Here is a 23,617-nt window from a genome sequence, read left to right on the forward strand (position 1 = left end):
TCAGAGTGGCGGTAACTCACCAGCATTACAACCAGGAATACGACTTTCCCAAATTGGATCCTTTGTTCTTACATCCCAACGCAATTTAACTTATCCCAGAGACCGCTACAAGATACCGCCGGCTGAGAAGAGGTATTTGGAGTGGACTTCTAGTCCCACTCAGGAGGCGTGCACACCATCCACCGCTTCCGAAAATATATTACTTGCTAATGTTCAGTCTCTGGGTAATAAAGTAGATGAGCTCAGGGGCGAGGATCTCCTTCCAGAGAAACATCAGGAACTGTAACATACAACATACTCTGTTTCACGGAAACATGGCTCTCTCGGGATATACTGTGCCCGTCCATACAGCCAGCTGGGTTCTCAGTACATCGTGCAGACAAGAATAAAGAACTCTCCAGGAAGAAGAAAGGCGTGGGTGTATGTTCCATGATTAACTACTCATGGTGTGATTGAGATAACATACAGAAACTCAAGTCCTTTTGGTCACCCGACCTAGAATACCTCACAATCAAATGCCGACCCTATTTCCTTCCAAGAGAATTATCTTCGGTTGTAGTCACAGCAGTGTATATTCCCCCTCAAGCCGATACCACAACGGCCCTCATGGAACTACACTGGACTTTGTGCAACCACATATCCTGAGGCCGCATTAATTGTAGCTGGGGATTTTAACGAAGCAAATTTGAGGAAAACGCTACCGAAGTTCTATCAACACACTGACTCTAGTACTTGCGCTGCTAAAACACTCCAGCACTGCTACTCCAACTTCTGGGATGCCTACAAGGCCCTCCCCCGCCCTCCCTTGGGCAAATCAGATCATAATTTTACTCATCCCTTCCCATATACCAGAAACTCAAGCAGGAAGTACCCGTGCTAAGGTCTATTCATTGCTGGTCTGACCAATCGGAATCCATGATTTTAAGATTATTTTGATCACTCAGACTGGGATATGTTCCGCCTAGCCTCTGAGAATAACATTGATGTATACACTGACATGGTGACTGAGTTCGTCAGGAAGTGTATAGCAGCTGTTTTGCCCACTGTGAATATTAGAAATCAGAAACCGTGGCTAGATGGGAGCATTCACGCAAAACTGAAAGAGCAAACCACCGCATTTAACCATAGCAAGGTGACTGGGAATATGGTTGAATACAAACAGTGTAGTTATTATAATGCAATCAAACAGGCAAAATGTCAGTACAAAGTGGAATCGCAATTCAATGGCTCAGGAAGGGTCGGCAGACAATCATGGATTACAAAGGGAAAACCAGCCACGTCGAGGACACCGACGTCTTGCTCCCGGACAAGCTAAACACCTTCGTCCTCTTTGAGGATAACACAGTGCCACCAACGCGACCCGCTCCCACGGACTGTTGCTTCTCGTTCTCCGTGGCGGACGTGAAAAATACATTGAAACATGTTAACCCTCGCAAGTCTGCCGGCCCAGACTGTATCTCTAGCCGCGTCCTCAGAGCATGCACAGACCAGCTGGCTGGAATGTTTACGGACATATTCAATCTCTCTCTATCCCAGACTACTGTCCCCACTTGCTTCAAGATGTCCACTATTGTTCCTGTACCCAAGAAAGCAAAGGTAACTAAACTAAATGACTATTGTCTCGTAGCACTCACTTCTGTCATGAAGTGCTTTGAGAGGCTAGTTAAGGATCACCTCTACCTTACCTGACACCCTACAGCCACTTCAATTTGCATATCCGCCCCAATAGATCCACAGACGATGCAATTGCCATCGCACTGCACACTTCCCTATCCCATCTGGACAAGAGGAATACCTATGTAAGAATGCTGTTTATTGACTACAGCACAGCCTTCAACACCATAGTACCTCCAAGCTCATCATTAAGATCATGGCCCTGTGTCTGAACCCCACCCTGTGCAACTGGGTCCTGGACTTCAGTCACCTCCAGATGGTGAACGTATGAAAGAACACCTCCACTTCGCTGATCCTCAACACCCACAAGGGTGCATGTTCAGCCCCCTCCTGTACTCTCTGTTCACCCATGACTGCGTGGCCATGCATGCCTAAACTCAATTATCCCATTTTTAGACGACACATCAGTTGTAGGCCTGATTACCAACAATGAGGAGACAGCCTACAGGGAGGAGGTGAGGGCCCTGGCGGAGTGGTGCCAGGAAAATAACCTCAACGTCAACTAAATGAAGGAGCTGATCGTGGACTTCAGGAAACAGCAGAGAGAGCATGTCCCTATCCACATCGATGGGACTTCAGTGGAGAAGGTGCAAACCTTCAAGTTCCTCTGCGTACACATCACCGACGATCTGAATTGGTCCACCCACACAGACAGTGTGGTGAAGAAGCCGTAACAGCATCTCTTCAACCTCAGGCGGCTGAAGAAATTTGTCCCATCAAATCAAAGTTTATTTTTCACGTGCGCTGAATACAACCTTACAGTGAAATGCTTACTTACACGCTCTAACCAATAGTGCAACAAAAGGTATTAGGTGAACAATGGGTAGGTAAAGAAATAAAACAACATTAAAAATACAGGCTATATACAGTAGCGAGGCTACATACAGACACCGGTTAGTCAGGCTGGTTGAGGTAGTATGTATATATACATTGTTATATATTACTACACTGTTGAATCTAGGAACACAAGCATTTCGCTACACCCTCAATAACATCTGCTAAATATGTGTATGTGACCAATAATTTTATTTGATTTTGTGTGTTAATTTGTGCATGTTGTGTTCATTGTGTGCCTGGCTGTGTAATGGAGAGTTGATATTTTAGTTTGGTTGGCCGACAGGTAATCCAAACTGCCTGCTAAGGGTTTTACGTTCTTGGTTAGTTGTCACTCTCACTCTCCAGGGTTCCAGCCAGGGGGCTTGTCATTTTTTATCTGGTTACCCAGGGAGGGTAGGGGTTAGTAGGCTGGAGGGGATGAGACAGTGGGGGGCTAGTCTGGAGCTCTGGGTGTATGTGTACCTTTAGGTGGAGATCTAGGATCAGCTTTTCCTCCCCCAAATCCTGACCTTAATTAATTATTATAACCTTAACTATTAGTGAGGCTGACCTTGGGCCAGTGCCTAGTAGGCAACTTCCTCCTAATCTGAGTCGGGCAGGGGGTATCCACATCACTGCCCCTCGAGCCCCTAATTAAAACACACACGCTCATTGCCCGCCGCCCCTCTTTGAGCTCTTTAGGAGTCAGGTCACTAATCTGTGCCCCTGTGCTGTCAACAGATGCTTTCCCTTCAGGTTCCACTTCCACTGAGTGAGAAAATTACAGACACTCTATTATTGCAACAGTGAGAGGTTAGCATATTTTAGGGTTATGAAATTTGTGTGTCTAACTTTCTCACTCATCGTTATTCACGATTCATTCAGGATTATCTGTAATCGTGGTAGCATCCACATTAACATAGATGTGTTTAGAAACATATTATATTCTTATTTACTATAAAAGTGGCACAATACATTTTTTATGATTAATTTCTACTGGGCACAAAATAATGTGAAACACAACCCCCCAAAAAAACAGCAAATGTATCTCATTCTCTCCTTTTCCCCTTCTCTCTCCAAGCCCCCTGGTCCATGGGAGCTCTCATTCTCTCACTCACTCAGTCCCTCTCTCCATCTCTCTCTCTCTCCATCCGTTTGTTTGAAAACGGGAAAATGTGTCATCTCTATTTCCAGAGTATGATGTCATCAGTGTGCTGCTGAATGAGAGAGTACTTTACATTACATTACCCAGCCAGTATCTGTCAGATAGGTGTGCAGGGAGACACACAGGCATTGCATACATCACATTTCATTTAGCAAATATTTTGTTGTGTGTGGGTGGGAGTCAGCTTGAGCCTTTTGGGGGCCCAAAGCAAGAGTTGGTTGGTGGGCCCCCTACCTCACGGCAAAACATTTTAGTTGTCCGCCTCTTGACGGTGGATCATTTTTCCATGGGACATAGAGAAAATGTGCAGTTTTAAAGCAAGTTTTCTACAATTTTAGAACACATTTCATGCAATTCTACCCGTGGAGAGACATTTTTGCAATTCCTTAGCTAATTTCCTGCAATTGTCCACATTTAGTATTGACTGATGCCATATCAGTATGATATCTGAGTGAGAATGACTAACAAAATCAATGAGGGCGTGGGGGCGGGCTACCGCTCTGTCCCATATGTCCTTTAGTCTATATAGGATGTATTCCTGCTATAAACCTAGATAGGGACTCTATCTAGGTTGAATAACCCACAGGCGCCCTCTAGTGACCAAAGGACAGTAGAGCTTTTCTTTCAGATAGAAATCACATTGTAATATACAGTACCAGTCAAAAGTTTGGACACACCTACTCATTCCAGGGTTTTTCTTTATTTGGACTAATAATAATGAAGACATCAAAACTATGAAATAACACATATGGAATCATAACCAAAAAAGTGTTAAGCAAATCAAAATATATTTTTTTATATGAGATTCTTCAAAGTAGCCACCCTTTGCCTTGATGACAGCTTTGCACACTCTAGGCATTCTCTCAACCAGCTTCATGAGGTAGTCACCTGGAATGCATTTCAATTAACAGGTGTGCCTTGATAAAATTTCATTTGTAGAATTTATTTCCTTCTTAATGTTGTGACAAGGTAGGGATGGTATACAGAAGATAGCCCTATTTGGTAAAAGATCAAGTCCATATTATGGCAAGAACAGCTCAAATAAGCTAAGAGAAATTACAATCTGTCATTACTTTAAGACATGAAGGTCAGTCAAACTGGAGTTTCTTCAAGTGCAGTCACAAAAACCATAAAGCGCTATGATGAAACTGGCTCATGAGGACTGCCATAGGAAAGGAAGACCCAGAGTTACCTCTGCTGTAGAGGATAAGTTAATAAGAGTTACCAGCCTCAGAAATTGCACCCAAATAAATGGTTCACTGAGTTCAGGTAACAGACTCATCTCAATATCAACTGTTCAGAGGAGACTGCGTGAATCAGGCCTTCATGGTTGAATTGCTGCAAAGAAACCACAACTAAAGGACACCGATAAGAAGAAGAGACTTGCTTGGGCCAAGAAACACAAGCAATGGACCGGTGGAAATCTGTCCTTTTGGGCCATATTTTAGATTTTTGGAGTAGGTAAATGGATGATCTCCGCATGTGTGGTTCCCACTATGAAGCATGGAGGAGGAGGTGTGATGGTGTGGGGTTGCTTTGCTGGTGACATTCGGTGATTTAAAAAAAAAATTCAAGGCACACTTAACCGATCATCACCGATCCGGTCCACCTGGCCATGCTGCTGCTCCAGTTTCAACTTCCACCTGACTGTGCTGCTGCTCCAGTTTCAACTGTTCTGCCTTATTATTATTCGACCATGCTGGTCATTTATGAACATTTGAACATCTTGGCCATGTTCTGTTATAATCTCCACCCGGCACAGCCAGAAGAGGACTGGCCACCCCACATAGCCTGGTTCCTCTCTAGGTTTCTTCCTAGGTTTTGGCCTTTCTAGGGAGTTTTTCCTAGCCACCGTGCTTCTACACCTGCATTGCTTGCTGTTTGGGGTTTTAGGCTGGGTTTCTGTACAGCACTTTGAGATATCAGCTGATGTACGAAGGGCTATATAAATAAATTTGATTTGATTTGATCCTCCACCAAATTTCACAGTGGGTGCGAGGCACTGTGGCTTGTAGGCCTCTCCAGGTCTCGCACCCACTGTAGTTTGAGACAGACGCCTCACAAGTCTTCAACTGGCAGCTTCATTAAATAGTACCCCCAAAACACCAATCTCAACGGTCCTCATGGACCCTGACCTCGAACTCAGGGGTCCCAAATGTTTTTTGGGCCCACGACCCCATTTTGATATCTGAAAATTCTCGCGACCCCAACCATGTGAAAAACATTATGGAATTAACAGCCAATGTTATCTTTTTTATTTGGGGCTATGGAAGTCAATTGAAAAACATTCCAACAGTATTTCTGATTGTCTTTTCAACTCACCATCACATACTTTTAATGTGGGGCTATGACAGTCACTATCTCACTACCACTAATGAGATGGATGTTCTTGATGCAAGTCGCGTCAGAGCTTCTCAAAGTCTGGGCAGTCGACAGAGCGCACCTTAACTCTGTGGTCACATCCAACCTGGATGGATATTTAGTTTTAATGCAGACGAGAGTACTGAATCCAGCTTCACATAGATATGAGCTGGTGAAGGTTACCATGCGTTTTATGGTACTATTAGACACCTGGGAACTCTGAAAAATACAAGGTGGAAGCATGATGTCAGTGATCTTAAGGTCGGAAAGTCAGAGCTCTAGAAAGAGGCCCAAGATTCAGATTTCCCAGTTGTCTTGAACGCACTGACGTTGGAATTCTGAGATTTCAGAGTTCCCAGTTGTTTTGAACGCAGCACGGTGAACCTGACAGGGTATTCATTCCCTTTGAGTCATGAACCAAAACTCCTCTGTAGTGACCCGTGAATGTATTCAGTCACATAACGGCTCGATCAGCCGTTTCACTTACCGGCATGTCAACTGAGCCAGGGTTACAGTCAAACGAATTAGGAAGTAGGTCCCAAAGTGCCCTTTCAGGTGTTGGAGGTGAGCAGTCATCACTCATGTGGGACACTTACTGATGCTGTTTTCTATTAGAAACATGCACAGCCGAGGGAAGGGGGCATGGCTCGCTTTTAAAAGACTCTGTCCAATTAGAATGATATAATCTGAATCCACTGATTCAGTCACACATCTGTAGAATGTGTTGGTATTTCCCCTGCATGCTGCATTCAGTTCATTCAGTTGACCAAATATGTATGTTACATAGGCAAGGAGACACATTTTATTTTCATTACAAAGAAAGTCAGCCAAGTCTGTTTTTATACATCCATTGTGAATGACAACAGTTATTCTCTCAATGCGAAAAATCTTTCCAACACTCCCCCTCGATAACTACCATGCCTCGGTATGGAATAGAGAATTGTCCTGCTCTGATCCCATATCTAAACGCAACATGCAACAGTTCAATGTAAGGAAATCGGTCACAGATACCTTGTGACCACCATTTGCCTCATGCAACGCGACACATCTCCTTCACACAGAGTTTATCAGGCTGTTGATTGTGGTCTGTAGAATGTTGTCCCACTCCTCTTCAATGGCTATGCGAAGTTGTTGGATATTGGCGGGAGCTGGAACACGCTGTCGTACACGTCGATCCAGACCAGCCCAAACATCAATGGGTGACATGTCTGTTGAGTATGCAGGCTATTGGACCATTTTCAGCTTCCAGGAATTGTGTACAAAATCCTTGCGACATGGGGTCTTGCATTCGTTGTCTGTAGCTTATGCCTGCCCATACCATAACCCCACCGCCACCATGGGACACTAATTACATTAGCAAACCACTCGCCCGCAAAACGCCATACACGCTGTCTGCCATTTGCCCGGTACAGTTGAAACCGGGATGCATCCATGAAGAGTTCACCTCTCCAGCATGCCAGTGGCCATTAAAGGTGAGAATTTGCCCCCTGAAGTCTGTTACGACGCCAAACTGTAGTCAAGTCAAGAACCTGGTGAGGGCGACGATCATGCAGATGAGCTTCCCTGAGAGAGTTTCTGACAGTTTGTGCAGAAATAATTTGGTTGTTTCATCAACTGTCTGAGTGGCTGGTCTCCGACGATCCCAGAGGTGAGCAAGCCGGATGTAGAGGTCCTGGGCTGGCGTGGTTACACATGGTATGCTGTTGTGTAGCCGGTTGGACACCTTGCCAAACTCTCTAAAATGAATTTGGAACCGGCTTTTGGTAGACAAATGAACATTACGTTTTCTGGCAAACGCTCTGGTGGACATTCCTGCAGTCAGCATACCAATTGCACGCTCCTTCAACATTTTGAGACGTCTGTGGCATTGTGTTGTTACAAAACTGCCCAATGTGCACCTGTGTAATAATCATGGTTTTGCAACAGCTAATGGGGATCCTAATAAAATACCAAATGCCGTTTTGATCAGCTTCTTGATATGTCACACCTGTCAGGTGGATGGATTATCTTGGCAAATGAGAAATGCTCACTAACAGGGATGTAAGAACATTTGTATACAGAATTTGAGAGAGGCAAGCTTTTTGTGTGTGTGGAAAATTTCTGGGATCTTTTATTTCAACTCATGATATAGAAATGAGTGTATGTGCCTTTTGACTCTCCACATTGTTTTCCGCATACCAAATACAGCTGCTCGTATCAAAGTCTCTGCAATAGTGTGTGGTGTCATAGCGTAGCAGGCCTAGCCATTCACCATGGGAATGATTCAAGTGCAACGGTTAAGTGCCACCTTTTCCCATGATCTAAGGGTGCTTTGTGTTTGAATTTCACCTTTTAGATTTGAATAATTTTCATTTACATTTTTAAGGTTAACCACATTCAAATGATTGATATACAAAGACAATATTATAATATATATATATATTTTTTACCTTTATTTAACTAGGCAAGTCAGTTAAGAACAAATTCTTATTTTCAATGACGGCCTAGGAACAGTGGGTTAACTGCCTGTTCAGGGGCAGAACGACAGATTTGTACCTTGTCAGCTCGGGGATTTGAACTTGCAACCTTCCGATTACTAGTCCAACGCTCTAACCACAAGGCTAACCTGTTTTGATATTTTTATTTAATTTTTTTAAATCAGGATTTTGGAAATTCTCCCGCGACCCCATTTTCATATCAGGCGAACCCCCCTAGTTTGCTCTAACCTGTAAACTCTCTTTTCTCCCCAGCATGACTTTGTACGTCTGGAGCGCCCCCCACGGGTCCTCATGGATCTGATCCAGAGGACCAAGGACGCGGTGAGGGAGCTGGACAACCTGCAGTACCGTAAGATGAAGAAGATCCTATATCAGGAAAAACACATGGGGGAGAGCCAGGAGGAGGAGGAGGTGAGGATGGAAAGGGGGAGCCGGGAAGGGGAGAGGATGGGAGGAGGAGTAAGGGAGAGCCAGGAGGGGGAGTAAGGGAGAGCCAGGAGGGGGAGAGGAAGGGGAGAGCTGGGAAGGGGAGAAGATGGGAGGAGGAGTAAGGGAGAGCCAGGAGGGGAGAGGAAGGGGAGATGATGGGAGGAGGAGGAAGGGAGAGCCGGGAGGAGGAGGTGAGGATGGAAGGGGAGAGCTGGGAAGGGGAGGAGGAAGGGAGAGCCAGGAGGGGGTGGAGGAGGAAGGCGGAGCCGGGATGAGGAGGAAGAGTGGAGAAAGTACAGTTGAAGTCAGAAGTTTACATACACCTTTGCCAAATGCATTTAAACTCAGTTTTTCACAATTCCTGACATTTAATCCTAGTAAAAATTCTGTCTTAGGTCAGTTAGGATCACCACTTTATTTTAAGAGTGTGAAATGTCAGAATAATAGTAGAGAGAATGATATATTACAGCTTTTATTTCTTTCATCACATTCCCAGTGGGTCAGTAGTTTTTCATTCACTCAATTAGTATTTGGTAACATTGCCTTTAACTTGTTTAACTTGGGTCAAACTTTTTGGGTAGCATTCCACAAGCTTCCCACAATAAGTTGGGTGAATTTGGCCCATTCCTCCTGACAGAACTGGTGTAACTGAGTCAGGTTTGTAGGCCTCCTTGCTCGCACACACTTTTTCAGTTCTGCCCACAAATTGTCTATATGGTTGAGGTCAGGGCTTTGTGATGGCCACTCCAATACCTTGACTTTGTTGTTCTTAAGCCATTTTGCCACTACTTTGGAAGTATGCTTGGGGTCATTGTCCATTTGGAAGACCCATTTGCGACCAAGATTTAACTTCTTGACTGATGTCTTGAGATGTTGCTTAAATTTTTCCACATTATCTTCCTCCTTCATGATGCCATCTATTTTGTGAAGTGTACCAGTCCCTCCTGCAGCAAAGCACCCCCACAACATGATGCTGCCACCTCCGTGCTTCACAGTTGGGATGGTGTTCTTTGTCTTGCAAGCCTCCCCCTTTTTCCTCCAAACGTAACAATGGCCATTATGGCCAAACAGTTCTATTTTTATTTCATCAGACCAGAGGACATTTCTCCAAAAAGTACGATCTTTGTCCCCATGTGCAGTTGCAAACAGTAGTCTGGCTTTTTTTATGGTGGTTTTGGAGCAGTGGCTTCTTCCTTGCTGAGCGGACTTTCAGGTTATGTCGATATAGGACTCGTTTTACTGTAGATATAGATACTTTTGTACCTGTTAACTCCATCTTCACAAGGTCTTTTGCTGTTGTTCTGGGATTCATTTGCACTTTTCGCACCAAAGTACGTTCATCTCTAGGAGACAGAACGCGTCTCCTTCCTGAGCGGTATGGCGGCTGCGTGGCCCCATGGTGTTTATACTGGCGTACTATTGTTTGTACAGATGGAGGCAGTACCTTCAGGCGTTTGGAAATTGCTCCCAAGGATGAACCAAACTTGTGGAGGTCTACAATTTTTCTTTCTGAGGTCTTGGCTGGTTTCTTTTGATTTTCCCATGATGTCAAGCAAAGAGGCACTGAGTTTGAAGGTAGGCCTTGAAATACATCCACAGGTACACCTCCAATTCACTCAAATGATGTCAATTAGCCCCTCAGAAGCTTCTAAAGCCATGACATAATTTTCTGGAATTTTCCAAGCTGTTTAAAGGCACAGTCAACATAGTGTATGTTAACATCTGACCCACTGGAATTGTGATACAGTGAATTATAAGTGAAATAATCTGTCTGTAAACAATTGTTGTTAAAATGACTTGTGTCATGCACAAAGTAGATGTCCTAACCGACTTGCCAAAACTATAGTTTGTTCAATATAAATTTGTGGAGTGGTTGAAAAACAAGTTTTAATGACTACAACCTAAGTGTATGTAAACTTCTGACTTCAACTGTACATGGACTATAACCACTAATATTCTTACATTACGATGAAACATGTCAGTAAGATGTGTTCCCAGAAACATTTGATTACATGACTATAGTATTAAAACAATGGCATTGTGTGTCAGGGTGGATAAGCCTCTGGAGTCAACTGAACTCCTGTTATGGTCTGGCACAAATGGAATACTGTAGGTGTCCCAGAGGTCAACAAAAGATTGACATGAAGAAACCTGCTGTCCTCCTGTTCACCTGTCTTGAACTAGGGCGAAGGAACAGTGATACAGAGCCCTGTCGTAATAGCCCTGCGTCTCAGTTCTCCAACCATTGTTTTGCCCTTACTTATTAAGCTTTTATAATGAACACATTTCTAGACATTCTGGTTTTGATTTCCCTGTGCTGGGGTCTCTCCTCACTCCCACACAGACATGTGGTTTTGATTTCCCTGTGCTGGGGTCTCTCCTCACTCCCACACAGACATGTGGTTTTGATTTCCCTGTGCTGGGGTCTCTCCTCACTCCCACACAGACATGTGGTTTTGATTTCCCTGTGCTGGGGTCTCTCCTCACTGCCACACAGACATGTGGTTTTGATTTCCCTGTGCTGGGGTCTCTCCTCACTGCCACACAGACATGTGGTTTTGATTTCCCTGTGCTGGGGTCTCTCCTCACTCCCACACAGACATGTGGTTTTGATTTCCCTGTGCTGGGGTCTCTCCTCATCCTCACTGCCACACAGACATGTGGTTTTGATTTCCCTGTGCTGGGGTCTCTCCTCACTGCCACACAGACATGTGGTTTTGATTTCCCTGTGCTGGGGTCTCTCCTCACTGCCACACAGACATGTGGTTTTGATTTCCCTGTGCTGGGGTCTCTCCTCACTGCCACACAGACATGTGGTTTTGATTTCCCTGTGCTGGGGTCTCTCCTCACTGCCACACAGACATGTGGTTTTGATTTCCCTGTGCTGGGGTCTCTCCTCACTGCCACACAGGCATGTGGTTTTGATTTCCCTGTGCTGGGGTCTCTCCTCACTGCCACACAGACATGTGGTTTTGATTTCCCTGTGCTGGGGTCTCTCCTCACTCCCACACAGGCATGTGGTTTTGATTTCCCTGTGCTGGGGTCTCTCCTCACTGACATGTGGTTTTGATTTCCCTGTGCTGGGGTCTCTCCTCACAGACATGTGGTTTTGATTTCCCTGTGCTGGGGTCTCTCCTCACTGCCACACAGACATGTGGTTTTGATTTCCCTGTGCTGGGGTCTCTCCTCACTGCCACACAGACATGTGGTTTTGATTTCCCTGTGCTGGGGTCTCTCCTCACTGCCACACAGACATGTGGTTTTGATTTCCCTGTGCTGGGGTCTCTCCTCACTGCCACACAGACATGTGGTTTTGATTTCCCTGTGCTGGGGTCTCTCCTCACTGCCACACAGACATGTGGTTTTGATTTCCCTGTGCTGGGGTCTCTCCTCACTGCCACACAGACATGTGGTTTTGATTTCCCTGTGCTGGGGTCTCTCCTCACTGCCACACAGACATGTGGTTTTGATTTCCCTGTGCTGGGGTCTCTCCTCACTGCCACACAGACATGTGGTTTTGATTTCCCTGTGCTGGGGTCTCTCCTCACTGCCACACAGACATGTGGTTTTGATTTCCCTGTGCTGGGGTCTCTCCTCACTGCCACACAGACATGTGGTTTTGATTTCCCTGTGCTGGGGTCTCTCCTCACTGCCACACAGACATGTGGTTTTGATTTCCCTGTGCTGGGGTCTCTCCTCACTGCCACACAGACATGTGGTTTTGATTTCCCTGTGCTGGGGTCTCTCCTCACTGCCACACAGACATGTGGTTTTGATTTCCCTGTGCTGGGGTCTCTCCTCACTGCCACACAGACATGTGGTTTTGATTTCCCTGTGCTGGGGTCTCTCCTCACTGCCACACAGACATGTGGTTTTGATTTCCCTGTGCTGGGGTCTCTCCTCACTGCCACACAGACATGTGGTTTTGATTTCCCTGTGCTGGGGTCTCTCCTCACTGCCACACAGACATGTGGTTTTGATTTCCCTGTGCTGGGGTCTCTCCTCACTGCCACACAGACATGTGGTTTTGATTTCCCTGTGCTGGGGTCTCTCCTCACTGCCACACAGACATGTGGTTTTGATTTCCCTGTGCTGGGGTCTCTCCTCACTGCCACACAGACATGTGGTTTTGATTTCCCTGTGCTGGGGTCTCTCCTCACTGCCACACAGACATGTGGTTTTGATTTCCCTGTGCTGGGGTCTCTCCTCACTGCCACACAGACATGTGGTTTTGATTTCCCTGTGCTGGGGTCTCTCCTCACTGCCACACAGACATGTGGTTTTGATTTCCCTGTGCTGGGGTCTCTCCTCACTGCCACACAGACATGTGGTTTTGATTTCCCTGTGCTGGGGTCTCTCCTCACTGCCACACAGACATGTGGTTTTGATTTCCCTGTGCTGGGGTCTCTCCTCACTGCCACACAGACATGTGGTTTTGATTTCCCTGTGCTGGGGTCTCTCCTCACTGCCACACAGACATGTGGTTTTGATTTCCCTGTGCTGGGGTCTCTCCTCACTGCCACACAGACATGTGGTTTTGATTTCCCTGTGCTGGGGTCTCTCCTCACTGCCACACAGACATGTGGTTTTGATTTCCCTGTGCTGGGGTCTCTCCTCACTGCCACACAGACATGTGGTTTTGATTTCCCTGTGCTGGGGTCTCTCCTCACTGCCACACAGACATGTGGTTTTGATTTCCCTGTGCTGGGGTCTCTCCTCACTGCCACACAGACATGTGGTTTTGATTTCCCTGTGCTGGGGTCTCTCCTCACTGCCACACAGACATGTGGTTTTGATTTCCCTGTGCTGGGGTCTCTCCTCACTGCCACACAGACATGTGGTTTTGATTTCCCTGTGCTGGGGTCTCTCCTCACTGCCACACAGACATGTGGTTTTGATTTCCCTGTGCTGGGGTCTCTCCTCACTGCCACACAGACATGTGGTTTTGATTTCCCTGTGCTGGGGTCTCTCCTCACTGCCACACAGACATGTGGTTTTGATTTCCCTGTGCTCGGGTCTCTCCTCACTGCCACACAGACATGTGGTTTTGATTTCCCTGTGCTGGGGTCTCTCCTCACTGCCACACAGACATGTGGTTTTGATTTCCCTGTGCTGGGGTCTCTCCTCACTGCCACACAGACATGTGGTTTTGATTTCCCTGTGCTGGGGTCTCTCCTCACTGCCACACAGACATGTGGTTTTGATTTCCCGTGCTGGGGTCTCTCCTCACTGCCACACAGACATGTGGTTTTGATTTCCCTGTGCTGGGGTCTCTCCTCACTGCCACACAGACATGTGGTTTTGATTTCCCTGTGCTGGGGTCTCTCCTCACTGCCACACAGACATGTGGTTTTGATTTCCCTGTGCTGGGGTCTCTCCTCACTGCCACACAGACATGTGGTTTTGATTTCCCTGTGCTGGGGTCTCTCCTCACTGCCACACAGACATGTGGTTTTGATTTCCCTGTGCTGGGGTCTCTCCTCACTGCCACACAGACATGTGGTTTTGATTTCCCGTGCTGGGGTCTCTCCTCACTGCCACACAGACATGTGGTTTTGATTTCCCTGTGCTGGGGTCTCTCCTCACTGCCACACAGACATGTGGTTTTGATTTCCCTGTGCTGGGGTCTCTCCTCACTGCCACACAGACATGTGGTTTTGATTTCCCTGTGCTGGGGTCTCTCCTCACTGCCACACAGACATGTGGTTTTGATTTCCCTGTGCTGGGGTCTCTCCTCACTGCCACACAGGCATGTGGTTTTGATTTCCCTGTGCTGGGGTCTCTCCTCACTGCCACACAGACATGTGGTTTTGATTTCCCTGTGCTGGGGTCTCTCCTCACTGCCACACAGGCATGTGGTTTTGATTTCCCGTGCTGGGGTCTCTCCTCACTCCCACACAGGCATGTGGTTTTGATTTCCCTGTGCTGGGGTCTCTCCTCACTCCCACACAGACATGTGGTTTTGATTTCCCTGTGCTGGGGTCTCTCCTCACTGCCACACAGACATGTGGTTTTGATTTCCCTGTGCTGGGGTCTCTCCTCACTGCCACACAGACATGTGGTTTTGATTTCCCTGTGCTGGGGTCTCTCCTCACTGCCACACAGACATGTGGTTTTGATTTCCCTGTGCTGGGGTCTCTCCTCACTGCCACACAGACATGTGGTTTTGATTTCCCTGTGCTGGGGTCTCTCCTCACTGCCACACAGACATGTGGTTTTGATTTCCCTGTGCTGGGGTCTCTCCTCACTGCCACACAGACATGTGGTTTTGATTTCCCTGTGCTGGGGTCTCTCCTCACTGCCACACAGACATGTGGTTTTGATTTCCCTGTGCTGGGGTCTCTCCTCACTCCCACACAGACATGTGGTTTTGATTTCCCTGTGCTGGGGTCTCTCCTCACTGCCACACAGACATGTGGTTTTGATTTCCCTGTGCTGGGGTCTCTCCTCGCTCCCACACAGACATGTGGTTTTGATTTCCCTGTGCTGGGGTCTCTCCTCACTGCCACACAGATATGTGGTTTTGTGCCACAAGCTCTGTTTTGTATGACACACTCAAGCTTGCTGATCCTGTTATGATGGATGGACACGGACAGGACTGACATCGATACTGTCTGTCCAGGTGAAATGTCTATTTATGGGCTATTTAGCATGACTTTGACTCTGTTGCACTCTGTATCGCAGGACATTATTTCTGCTGTATCAAGGTCACTCCAAGCTTAATGAGGCTATTTGTAAACCCATATTTACAGTTGAGGGGTGGGAAGGGGCAAGAGGTGTGTGTGTATTTCCCACAGTGTGTGTATATACTGATTTCCATCTCTCTCTCCTCCAGGACTGTGAGCAGGCCAGCTGTAAGATGAACAGCCTGGGCAGTAACCACTCCCTCCCCAGCACCTCAGTCAGTACAGGAAGCCAGAGCAGCAGCATCAACAGCATGCAGGAGGTCCTAGACGAGAGCTGCTCCGACATGACCATGATGCACCACGACTACGATAGCAGCTTAGAGTCCTCCGCACAGTCCAAGAAGGTATTATTGACAGAGAGAAACACATACACACCTAGAAAGTAACACTGACAGAGTGAGAGAGAGAGAGAGAGAGAGAGAGAGAGAGAGAGAGACATACGCTAGCATACACGCACACTCACCAAGAAGGTATTATTGACAGAGAGAGAGAAACACACACACACATACACGCACACACACCAAGAAGGTAACACTGACAGAGTGAGAGAGCAGGAGAGAGACGGCCGGACAGCAGGAGAGACACACACACACTATAAAACTAGCACGATCAGTGTCCCTCCAGTTAGTCATTCACTCCAACACTACCCACGTCCTCAAGAATGACGCAAACAAACATGAACACACACATCAAGAAGGTACTACTCATCTAGCCCCTCAATCTCTCTAGCCAGCCAGCCAGCCATCCAACAACCACCTACACCAAACTTAAACCCACATCCTGAAGAATGACAGCTCTCAGGGATGTACAAACGCTCATACATACAGGAGAGATAGCGATACACTCCAACCCTCACCCAAATAATGACACACAGGAGGGATAGCAATACACTCCAACCCTCACCCAAATAATGACACACAGGAGGGATAGCGATACACTCCAACCCTCACCCAAATAATGACACACAGGAGAGATAGAGATACACTCCAACCCTCACCCAAATAATGACACACAGGAGGGATAGAGATACACTCCAACCCTCACCCAAATAATGACACACAGGAGGGATAGCGATACACTCCAACCCTCACCCAAATAATGACACACAGGAGGGATAGAGATACACTCCAACCCTCACCCAAATAATGACACACACAAACAACCTCGCTGTGGTATTCATATAATCATACTATATTAACCTAACCCAACACCCTTCAATTAAAAACACTGATGCCATGGAAACCATCGATACAGATGATACACACAGCACTGCCGCATGGGGCGGCAGCGTAGCCTAGTGGTTAGAGCGTCGGACTAGTAACCGGAAGGTTGCGAGTTCAATCCCCCGAGCTGACAAGGTACAAATCTGTCGTTCTGCCCCTGAACAGGCAGTTAACCCACTGTTCCCAGGCCGTCATTGAAAATAAGAATGTGTTCTTAACTGACTTGCCTGGTTAAATAAAGGTAAAATAAAAAAAATAAAAATAAACAGAGCCAGAGATCATCACTCCTGTGCATCACACTTTGAGAACAAAGATGCCCTGACCTCTTCTCTTCTCTCGCCTGGCGTTGACACACAGGCTGAGGGTTGAGCTGGACACACTTCTGAATGCTTTACATTATTCAGAATGAATGAATAACCTGTGTCGTGTCTTTACTATCATTAACTGAAGACTTAGTTTTTATCAAAGATTCTCTGTAATTATTATTACGCGATTAAACTGATGAATCATGTAACTGTAATTAACTAGAAAGTCAGGGCACCAAGGAAAATATTCAGATTACAAAGTTCTAATATAAATTTTGACATTTTGATTAATACATTTGTCTTTACCTCACGTTAGTCTCATTCCAAATGTCGTAAACTGTTGGTTATCTGTACAAACCTAGTCTTCACTATGAGTCATCCATACATCAATTGTCTTAAATCATTTATTTATTAACTAACTAAACAATCACAGAAATGCACACACAAACAAACAAAGTAAATATGGTTACAAGAAATGATAGGGGAAATGATGCCGGTTTAGCGGCGGCTTGTTAGACAAAAGGGGAGTGGGGGTCAGCTGAGTAGTCACTACAGAGTTGATAATTATAACAGTTGAAATGCTAATCCTTTGCACATGAACGTTCACTCAGTCGGGAACAATTGCAATCAACATATATATTTACGCTCAGCGTGTCGCCGGGGTCTCTGTTGAAAAGTTTCTGTTGGAGAGTTTGTCCGCCCTCTCTGCCGTGGTTAGAATGTATACTTCAGAGTGACATTCATTCATGTTGTTGTAGAGTGGATGTTTCGGCTGTTGTCGGTCTTCGCATTCAATGATACCGAATTCCTAGCTGCAGACTAGCAATTAATATCAAAGACTAGTCTAAGAGTTTAACCACGTGAGATGGTTAAAAGATTCAGCAGTCTGGTCTGGAACCTTTGTCCTCTCGTAATTGAGAGCAACATGGTCTGATGAGAAATTCTCAAAGTGGGGGTTTTATTCAGGAGAGCAGAAAAGGGCCTGTCCCAGGATTCCCGACCATAACTGAGCTCATGGGCGGTCCTCTGATTTAGTTCAACTCCAAAGGGAATTGAAGTTTCCTTTATTAAACAGTCCAAAATCACATTACACAATTTTACAAACAGTATCATCCTCACTCATTCTTCTTATACAACAATTAGATGTAAAACCTTGTATCTGATGCTATTATATAAACAGCGCTATGGTAATGTGGCCGTATGCTCCCCTGAGTTTCACAAAATTGTACCAAATGGACCAGTTTGTAGTTGGATTCTTCACCGATATTTTATACCTTCTCCAGAACATAAATGTTGTTCGGACCGCAAGTTCTGTGAGGTGGAAGAAATTCCTTGGTTCTCTATGAAAATTCACTCTGCCTCTGTACTGTGGCCATGAGGAGATAATCTCCTCCAGGAATTTACGACCTCTCTCTGACCACAGCAGCCTGGGTGTAGGAGACAGCGAGAGGGGGATGGGGCTTGCTGTACCCAAAGAGGGCATCGTCATGACACCTGCATGTCTCAGGCATCACATCACACACAGGCACACACACATACACTTCAAACTAGCAGATTATGAGATGTTTGTTTCCTCCTCTTCAGCCACGTCTTTCCTGGTCTTTATCATTTAGTTAACTGTTATTAACGATGGGTGTGTGGGTTGCTGATATGTCACAAGGCCAGCATGGGTGTATAGGAACAAGAGAAGGTGGCATGTTGTCTGTCTATAGATTCACACTGATAAAGAGTTCCGTTTCCTACATGTACAGTGCCTTCGGAAAGTATTCACACCCCTTTACTCTTTCCACGTTTTGTTGTTTTACAAAGTGGGATTAAAATTGATTTAATTGTCATTTTTTGTCAACGATCTACACAAAATACTCAAGTGAAAGTGGAAGAACAAATGTACATTTTGTAAAATTAAACACAAATATACAGTATCTTGATTAGATAAGTTAATATATGTCAGAATCACCTTTGAGTCTCTAAGAGCTTTCCACACCTGGATTATCCAACATTTGCCCATTATTATTTAAAACATTCTTCAAGCTCTGTCAAATTGGTTGTTGATCGTTGCTAGACAGCCATTTTCAGGTTTTGCAATACATGTTCAAGTAGATTTATTAAGTCGAAACTGTTGCTCGGCCACACATTCTTGGTAAGCAACTCCAGTGTATATTTGGCCTTGTTTTAGTTTTTTTTCCTGCTGAAAGGATTTGCCCCAAACATAACACTTTGTATTCAGGACAAAAAGTAATTTGCTTTGACACATTTTTTGCAGCATTACTTTAGTGCCTTGTTGCAAACAGGATGCATGTTTTGGAATATTTTTATTCTGTGCAGGCCGGAGGGGATGGCTGCCGTTTTGTGGGCTCCTAACCAACTGTATTTTTTTTTTTTCACATTGTTTGTAAATTGCCTCTACCATCCATTCTATTGGCCAACGTGCAATCACTGGAAAATAAACTGGATGATCTCCGTTCGAGACTATCCTACCAACGGGACATTAAAAACGAATATCTTATGTTTCACCGAGTCGTGGTTGAATGACGACACAGATAATATACAGTTGGCTGGGTTTTCTGTGCATTGGCAGGACAGAAGAAGTCTGACAAGACGAGGGATGGGGGTGTGTGTTTATTTGTCAAATACAGCTGTTGCACCATGTCTAATATTAAAGATGTCTCAAGGTATTGCTCGCCTGAGGTAGAGTACCTCATGATAAGCTGTAGACCACACTCTCTACCAGAGGTGGGACCAAGTCATTGTTTTGCAAGTCACAAGTAAGTCTCAAGTCAAGACCGGCAAGTATTAAGTCATGTCTCAAGTCCTAAACTTTGAGTTTCGAGTCCTAAACAAGTCATAATGTGCTCTTCACCAAATGTAATACCATTTCATATTTTAACAAAAGCAATATTTAGTATATTACATTTACGCAAATCATGAATGCTTTTAAAAATACGTTTATTATTTTACAAATAAATCTTATATTTCCATGGAAATACATGGGTAGGCATAAGAAAGACCACAACAAATATACATTTAATCTGTTTTAAATTCAGGCTGTAACACAATAAATGTGTAAAATGAATCATTTCTAAAGGCACTGTAACTGGTCAACCGGTCATGACCTGACATAAAATATGTAGGTTTATACACACTCCGATTTGATAGTCTAACCATCTAACGTTGGCTTGAGTTCAGTACAAAACTGTTCACTACCGACCTGTGGCACTACAGAACTATCAGAGAACAACCACCATACCTAGCCTCTCCACCAGACGCCCTATATGAAGAATCATTTGGCTACGAATAATGCAACGTTCAATTATATCAACTACAGTTACATTTAGGTTTTGAAGTTACAGGCCATGTAATTCAACATTTCTCCTGTCTGTCTCTCGCTCTCTCTCCTCAGGACCACAGATATAACTGGGATAATGGTCTGAAACCTGACCTCAGGCCGGAGCTGATGCCATTATCCTCTGACATGAGCCAGGCACACAACTACCGCCACAACAACTTCTCCACCATCAAATCAGCATCACTTGTAAGGGTCAACACCCCTTTATCTCTCTATCTTAATTTATCTCTCCTTTCTCTCTACTATCCATCATCTAATCAGCATCACTGGAAAGGGCTACCATCATAGGTCACTCTCCCTGGGTGATACCAAGTCTCCCTCATACTCTGTCCATCTTTACCTCTCCTCTTTCCTTTGTGTCTCACACGCTGTCTCTCTCTAGCTTCCTCTTTCCTTTGTGTCTCACATGCTGTGTCTCTAGCTTCCTCTTTCCTTTGTGTCTCACACGCTGTCTCTCTCTAGCTTCCTCTTTCCTTTGTGTCTCACACGCTGTCTCTCTCTAGCTTCCTCTTTCCTTTGTGTCTCACACGCTGTCTCTCTCTAGCTTCCTCTTTCCTTTGTGTCTCACACGCTGTCTCTCTCTAGCTTCCTCTTTCCTTTGTGTCTCACACGCTGTCTCCCTCTAGCTTCCTATTTCCTTTTGTATTCTTTCTCTTGTTCCCACTCTTCTTTCTCTCCCTCGCTCCCTCCCTCTCTGTGTCCTTCCACTCACTCAACCCCTTTGTGTTCTCCCGGTCCTTCACTCTGCTTCCGCTCCTCTTCACCTCTCTCTCCTTCTCTCCCTCCCTCGCTCATTCTCTCCTGTACTTTTCCCCTTGCTAATATATCACTCTCTTGGGGTTCCCGAGTGGTGCAGCGGTCTAAAGCACTACATCTCAGTGCAAGAGGCGACACTACAGTCCCTGGTTCGAATCCAGGCTGAGTCACATCCGGCCGTGATTGGCAGTCCCATAGGGCGGCACACAATTGGCACAGTGCCGTCCGGGTATGTCGTCATGTAAATAAGAATTTGTTCTTAACTGACTTGCCTAGTTAAATAAATCAAAATAAATACTCCGACCCCCTCTGTCTTAAGTCTGGAGGGGTGCAGTGTGGAGTGAGATTACCCTCCCTGCCTCTCTCTCTCTCTCTCGCTCTTTCTCTCTCCATGTATGTTGTCATGGATACAAGGCTCCAGTAAGCAGTCAGTCAGTTGCAATGGTGTCTATGGTCTGTCTGTCTCCTCCCACTGGATTCAATGGTGTCTATGGTCTGTCTGTCTCCTCCCACTGGATTCAATGGTGTCTTTGGTCTGTCTGTCCTCCCACTGGTTTTAAGCCCTGGACTGGCAATGTCCTTTACATGCCATGTGTTAGGCTAGATTTACTGACTGGGGTTTACTGTGTTCTGGTTCTGGACTCTTGGTTTACTGGATACTTGGTTCTGACTGCCATAGGTAGTGTTTATTTGATATTTTAGAAATAGTGTGAAATCAGCGCTCTGACTGTTAATCAAATGAATTGGTTAAGTGAATTGGTTAAGTGAATTGGTTGTTCACGTGGTTGTTGTTTTATGAGGCAGGGTATTGTGGTGTTGATTCCCCATTGCGGTAGGTATAAGTTGCATTCAGACAGCGTGGAGTCTGTTGCTGCTGCAATGAGTCGATGACATCATCGCTTTCTGCCGCCGTGAGGCGGGCACATGTCCCCTGATGGACCCGGCACTGCTCGCTCAGACTGGAAAGAACAGGTAGAGGGGGGGGAGGGGGAGATGACAATGTAGAGGGAGGGGGGGAGATGACAATGTGGGGGGGGGGGGGGGTGATGACAATGTAGAGGGGGGGATGACAATGTAGAGGGAGGGGGGAGATGACAATGTAGAGGGAGGGGGGAGATGACAATGTAGGGGGGGGGTGACAATGTGGGGGGGGGAGATGATGACAATGTAGAGGGGGGGGATGACAATGTAGAGGGAGGGGGGAGATGACAATATAGGGGGGGTGACAATGTGGGGGGGGGGGGTGATGACAATGTAGAGGGGGGGATGACAATGTAGAGGGAGGGGGGAGATGACAATGTAGAGGGAGGGGGGAGATGACAATGTAGGGGGGGTGACAATGTGGGGGGGGGGGGGATGATGACAATGTAGAGGGGGGGGATGACAATGTAGAGGGAGGGGGGAGATGACAATATAGGGGGGGGAGATGACAATGTAGGGGGGGGGGGTGACAATGTAGGGGGGGGGGGGTGACAATGTAGAGGGGGGGATGCCAATGTAGAGGGGGGGGGATGACAATGTAGAGGGAGGGAGAAAATAAATGGGATGGACAGAGTGGAGAAAAACATACACACAATGGAGGGAGGGAGACTAAAGGAAAAGAACATGAGAGAATAGACAGATTAACAAACAGACAGACAGATGGACAAGAGAGCCAGTCAAGTAGGCCGAGAGGAATAAGAATGAAGTACAGAGAAGGAGAGGAATGTGACTGAAGGAGAGAGAGGAGAGGAATGTGACTGAAGGAGAGAGAGGAGAGGAATGTGACTGAAGGAGAGAGAGAAGGAGGGGAATGTGACTGAAGGAGAGAGAGAAGGAGGGGAATGTGACTGAAGGAGAGAGAGGAGAGGAATGTGACTGAAGGAGGGAGAAGTAGAGGAATGTGACTGAAGGAGAGAGAGGAGAGGAATGTGACTGAATGAGAGAGAGGAGAGGAATGTGACTGAAGGAGAGAGAGGAGAGGAATGTGACTGAAGGAGAGAGAGGAGAGGAATGTGACTGAAGGAGAGAGAGGAGAGGAATGTGACTGAAGGAGAGAGAGGAGAGGAATGTGACTGAAGGAGAGAGAGGAGAGCAATGTGACTGAAGGAGAGAGAGAAGGAGGGGAATGTGACTGAAGGAGAGAGAGGAGAGGAATGTGACTGAAGGAGGGAGAAGGAGAGGAATGTGACTGAAGGAGAGGAATGTGACTGAAGGAGAGGAATGTGACTGAAGGAGGGAGAAGGAGAGGAATGTGACTGGAGGAGAGGAATGTGACTGGAGGAGAGGAATGTGACTGAAGGAGGGAGAAGGAGAGGGATGTGACTGGAGGAGAGGAATGTGACTGAAGGAGGGAGAAGGAGAGGGATGTGACTGAAGGAGAGGAATGTGACTGAAGGA

At 46.0% G+C, this 23,617-nt stretch overlaps 1 protein-coding gene across 4 annotated transcripts in view; it reads left to right on the plus strand.

The window, feature by feature from the left end:
• LOC109896189 (serine/threonine-protein kinase TAO3-like) overlaps nt 1-23,617 on the plus strand; it is a 152,559-nt gene that overhangs the window by 109,036 nt on the left and 19,906 nt on the right. For all 4 annotated transcript variants that reach the window (XM_031829673.1, XM_031829674.1, XM_031829675.1 and 1 more), the window contains 3 exons: nt 8,746-8,904; nt 15,758-15,952; nt 20,537-20,668. In XM_031829673.1, the coding sequence (XP_031685533.1) occupies nt 8,746-8,904; nt 15,758-15,952; nt 20,537-20,668 (486 nt within the window). The remainder of the gene's footprint in view (nt 1-8,745; nt 8,905-15,757; nt 15,953-20,536; nt 20,669-23,617) is intronic.

Source organism: Oncorhynchus kisutch, linkage group LG8, assembly GCF_002021735.2.
Source record: "Oncorhynchus kisutch isolate 150728-3 linkage group LG8, Okis_V2, whole genome shotgun sequence".
In the NCBI taxonomy this organism is placed as follows: domain Eukaryota; kingdom Metazoa; phylum Chordata; class Actinopteri; order Salmoniformes; family Salmonidae; genus Oncorhynchus; species Oncorhynchus kisutch.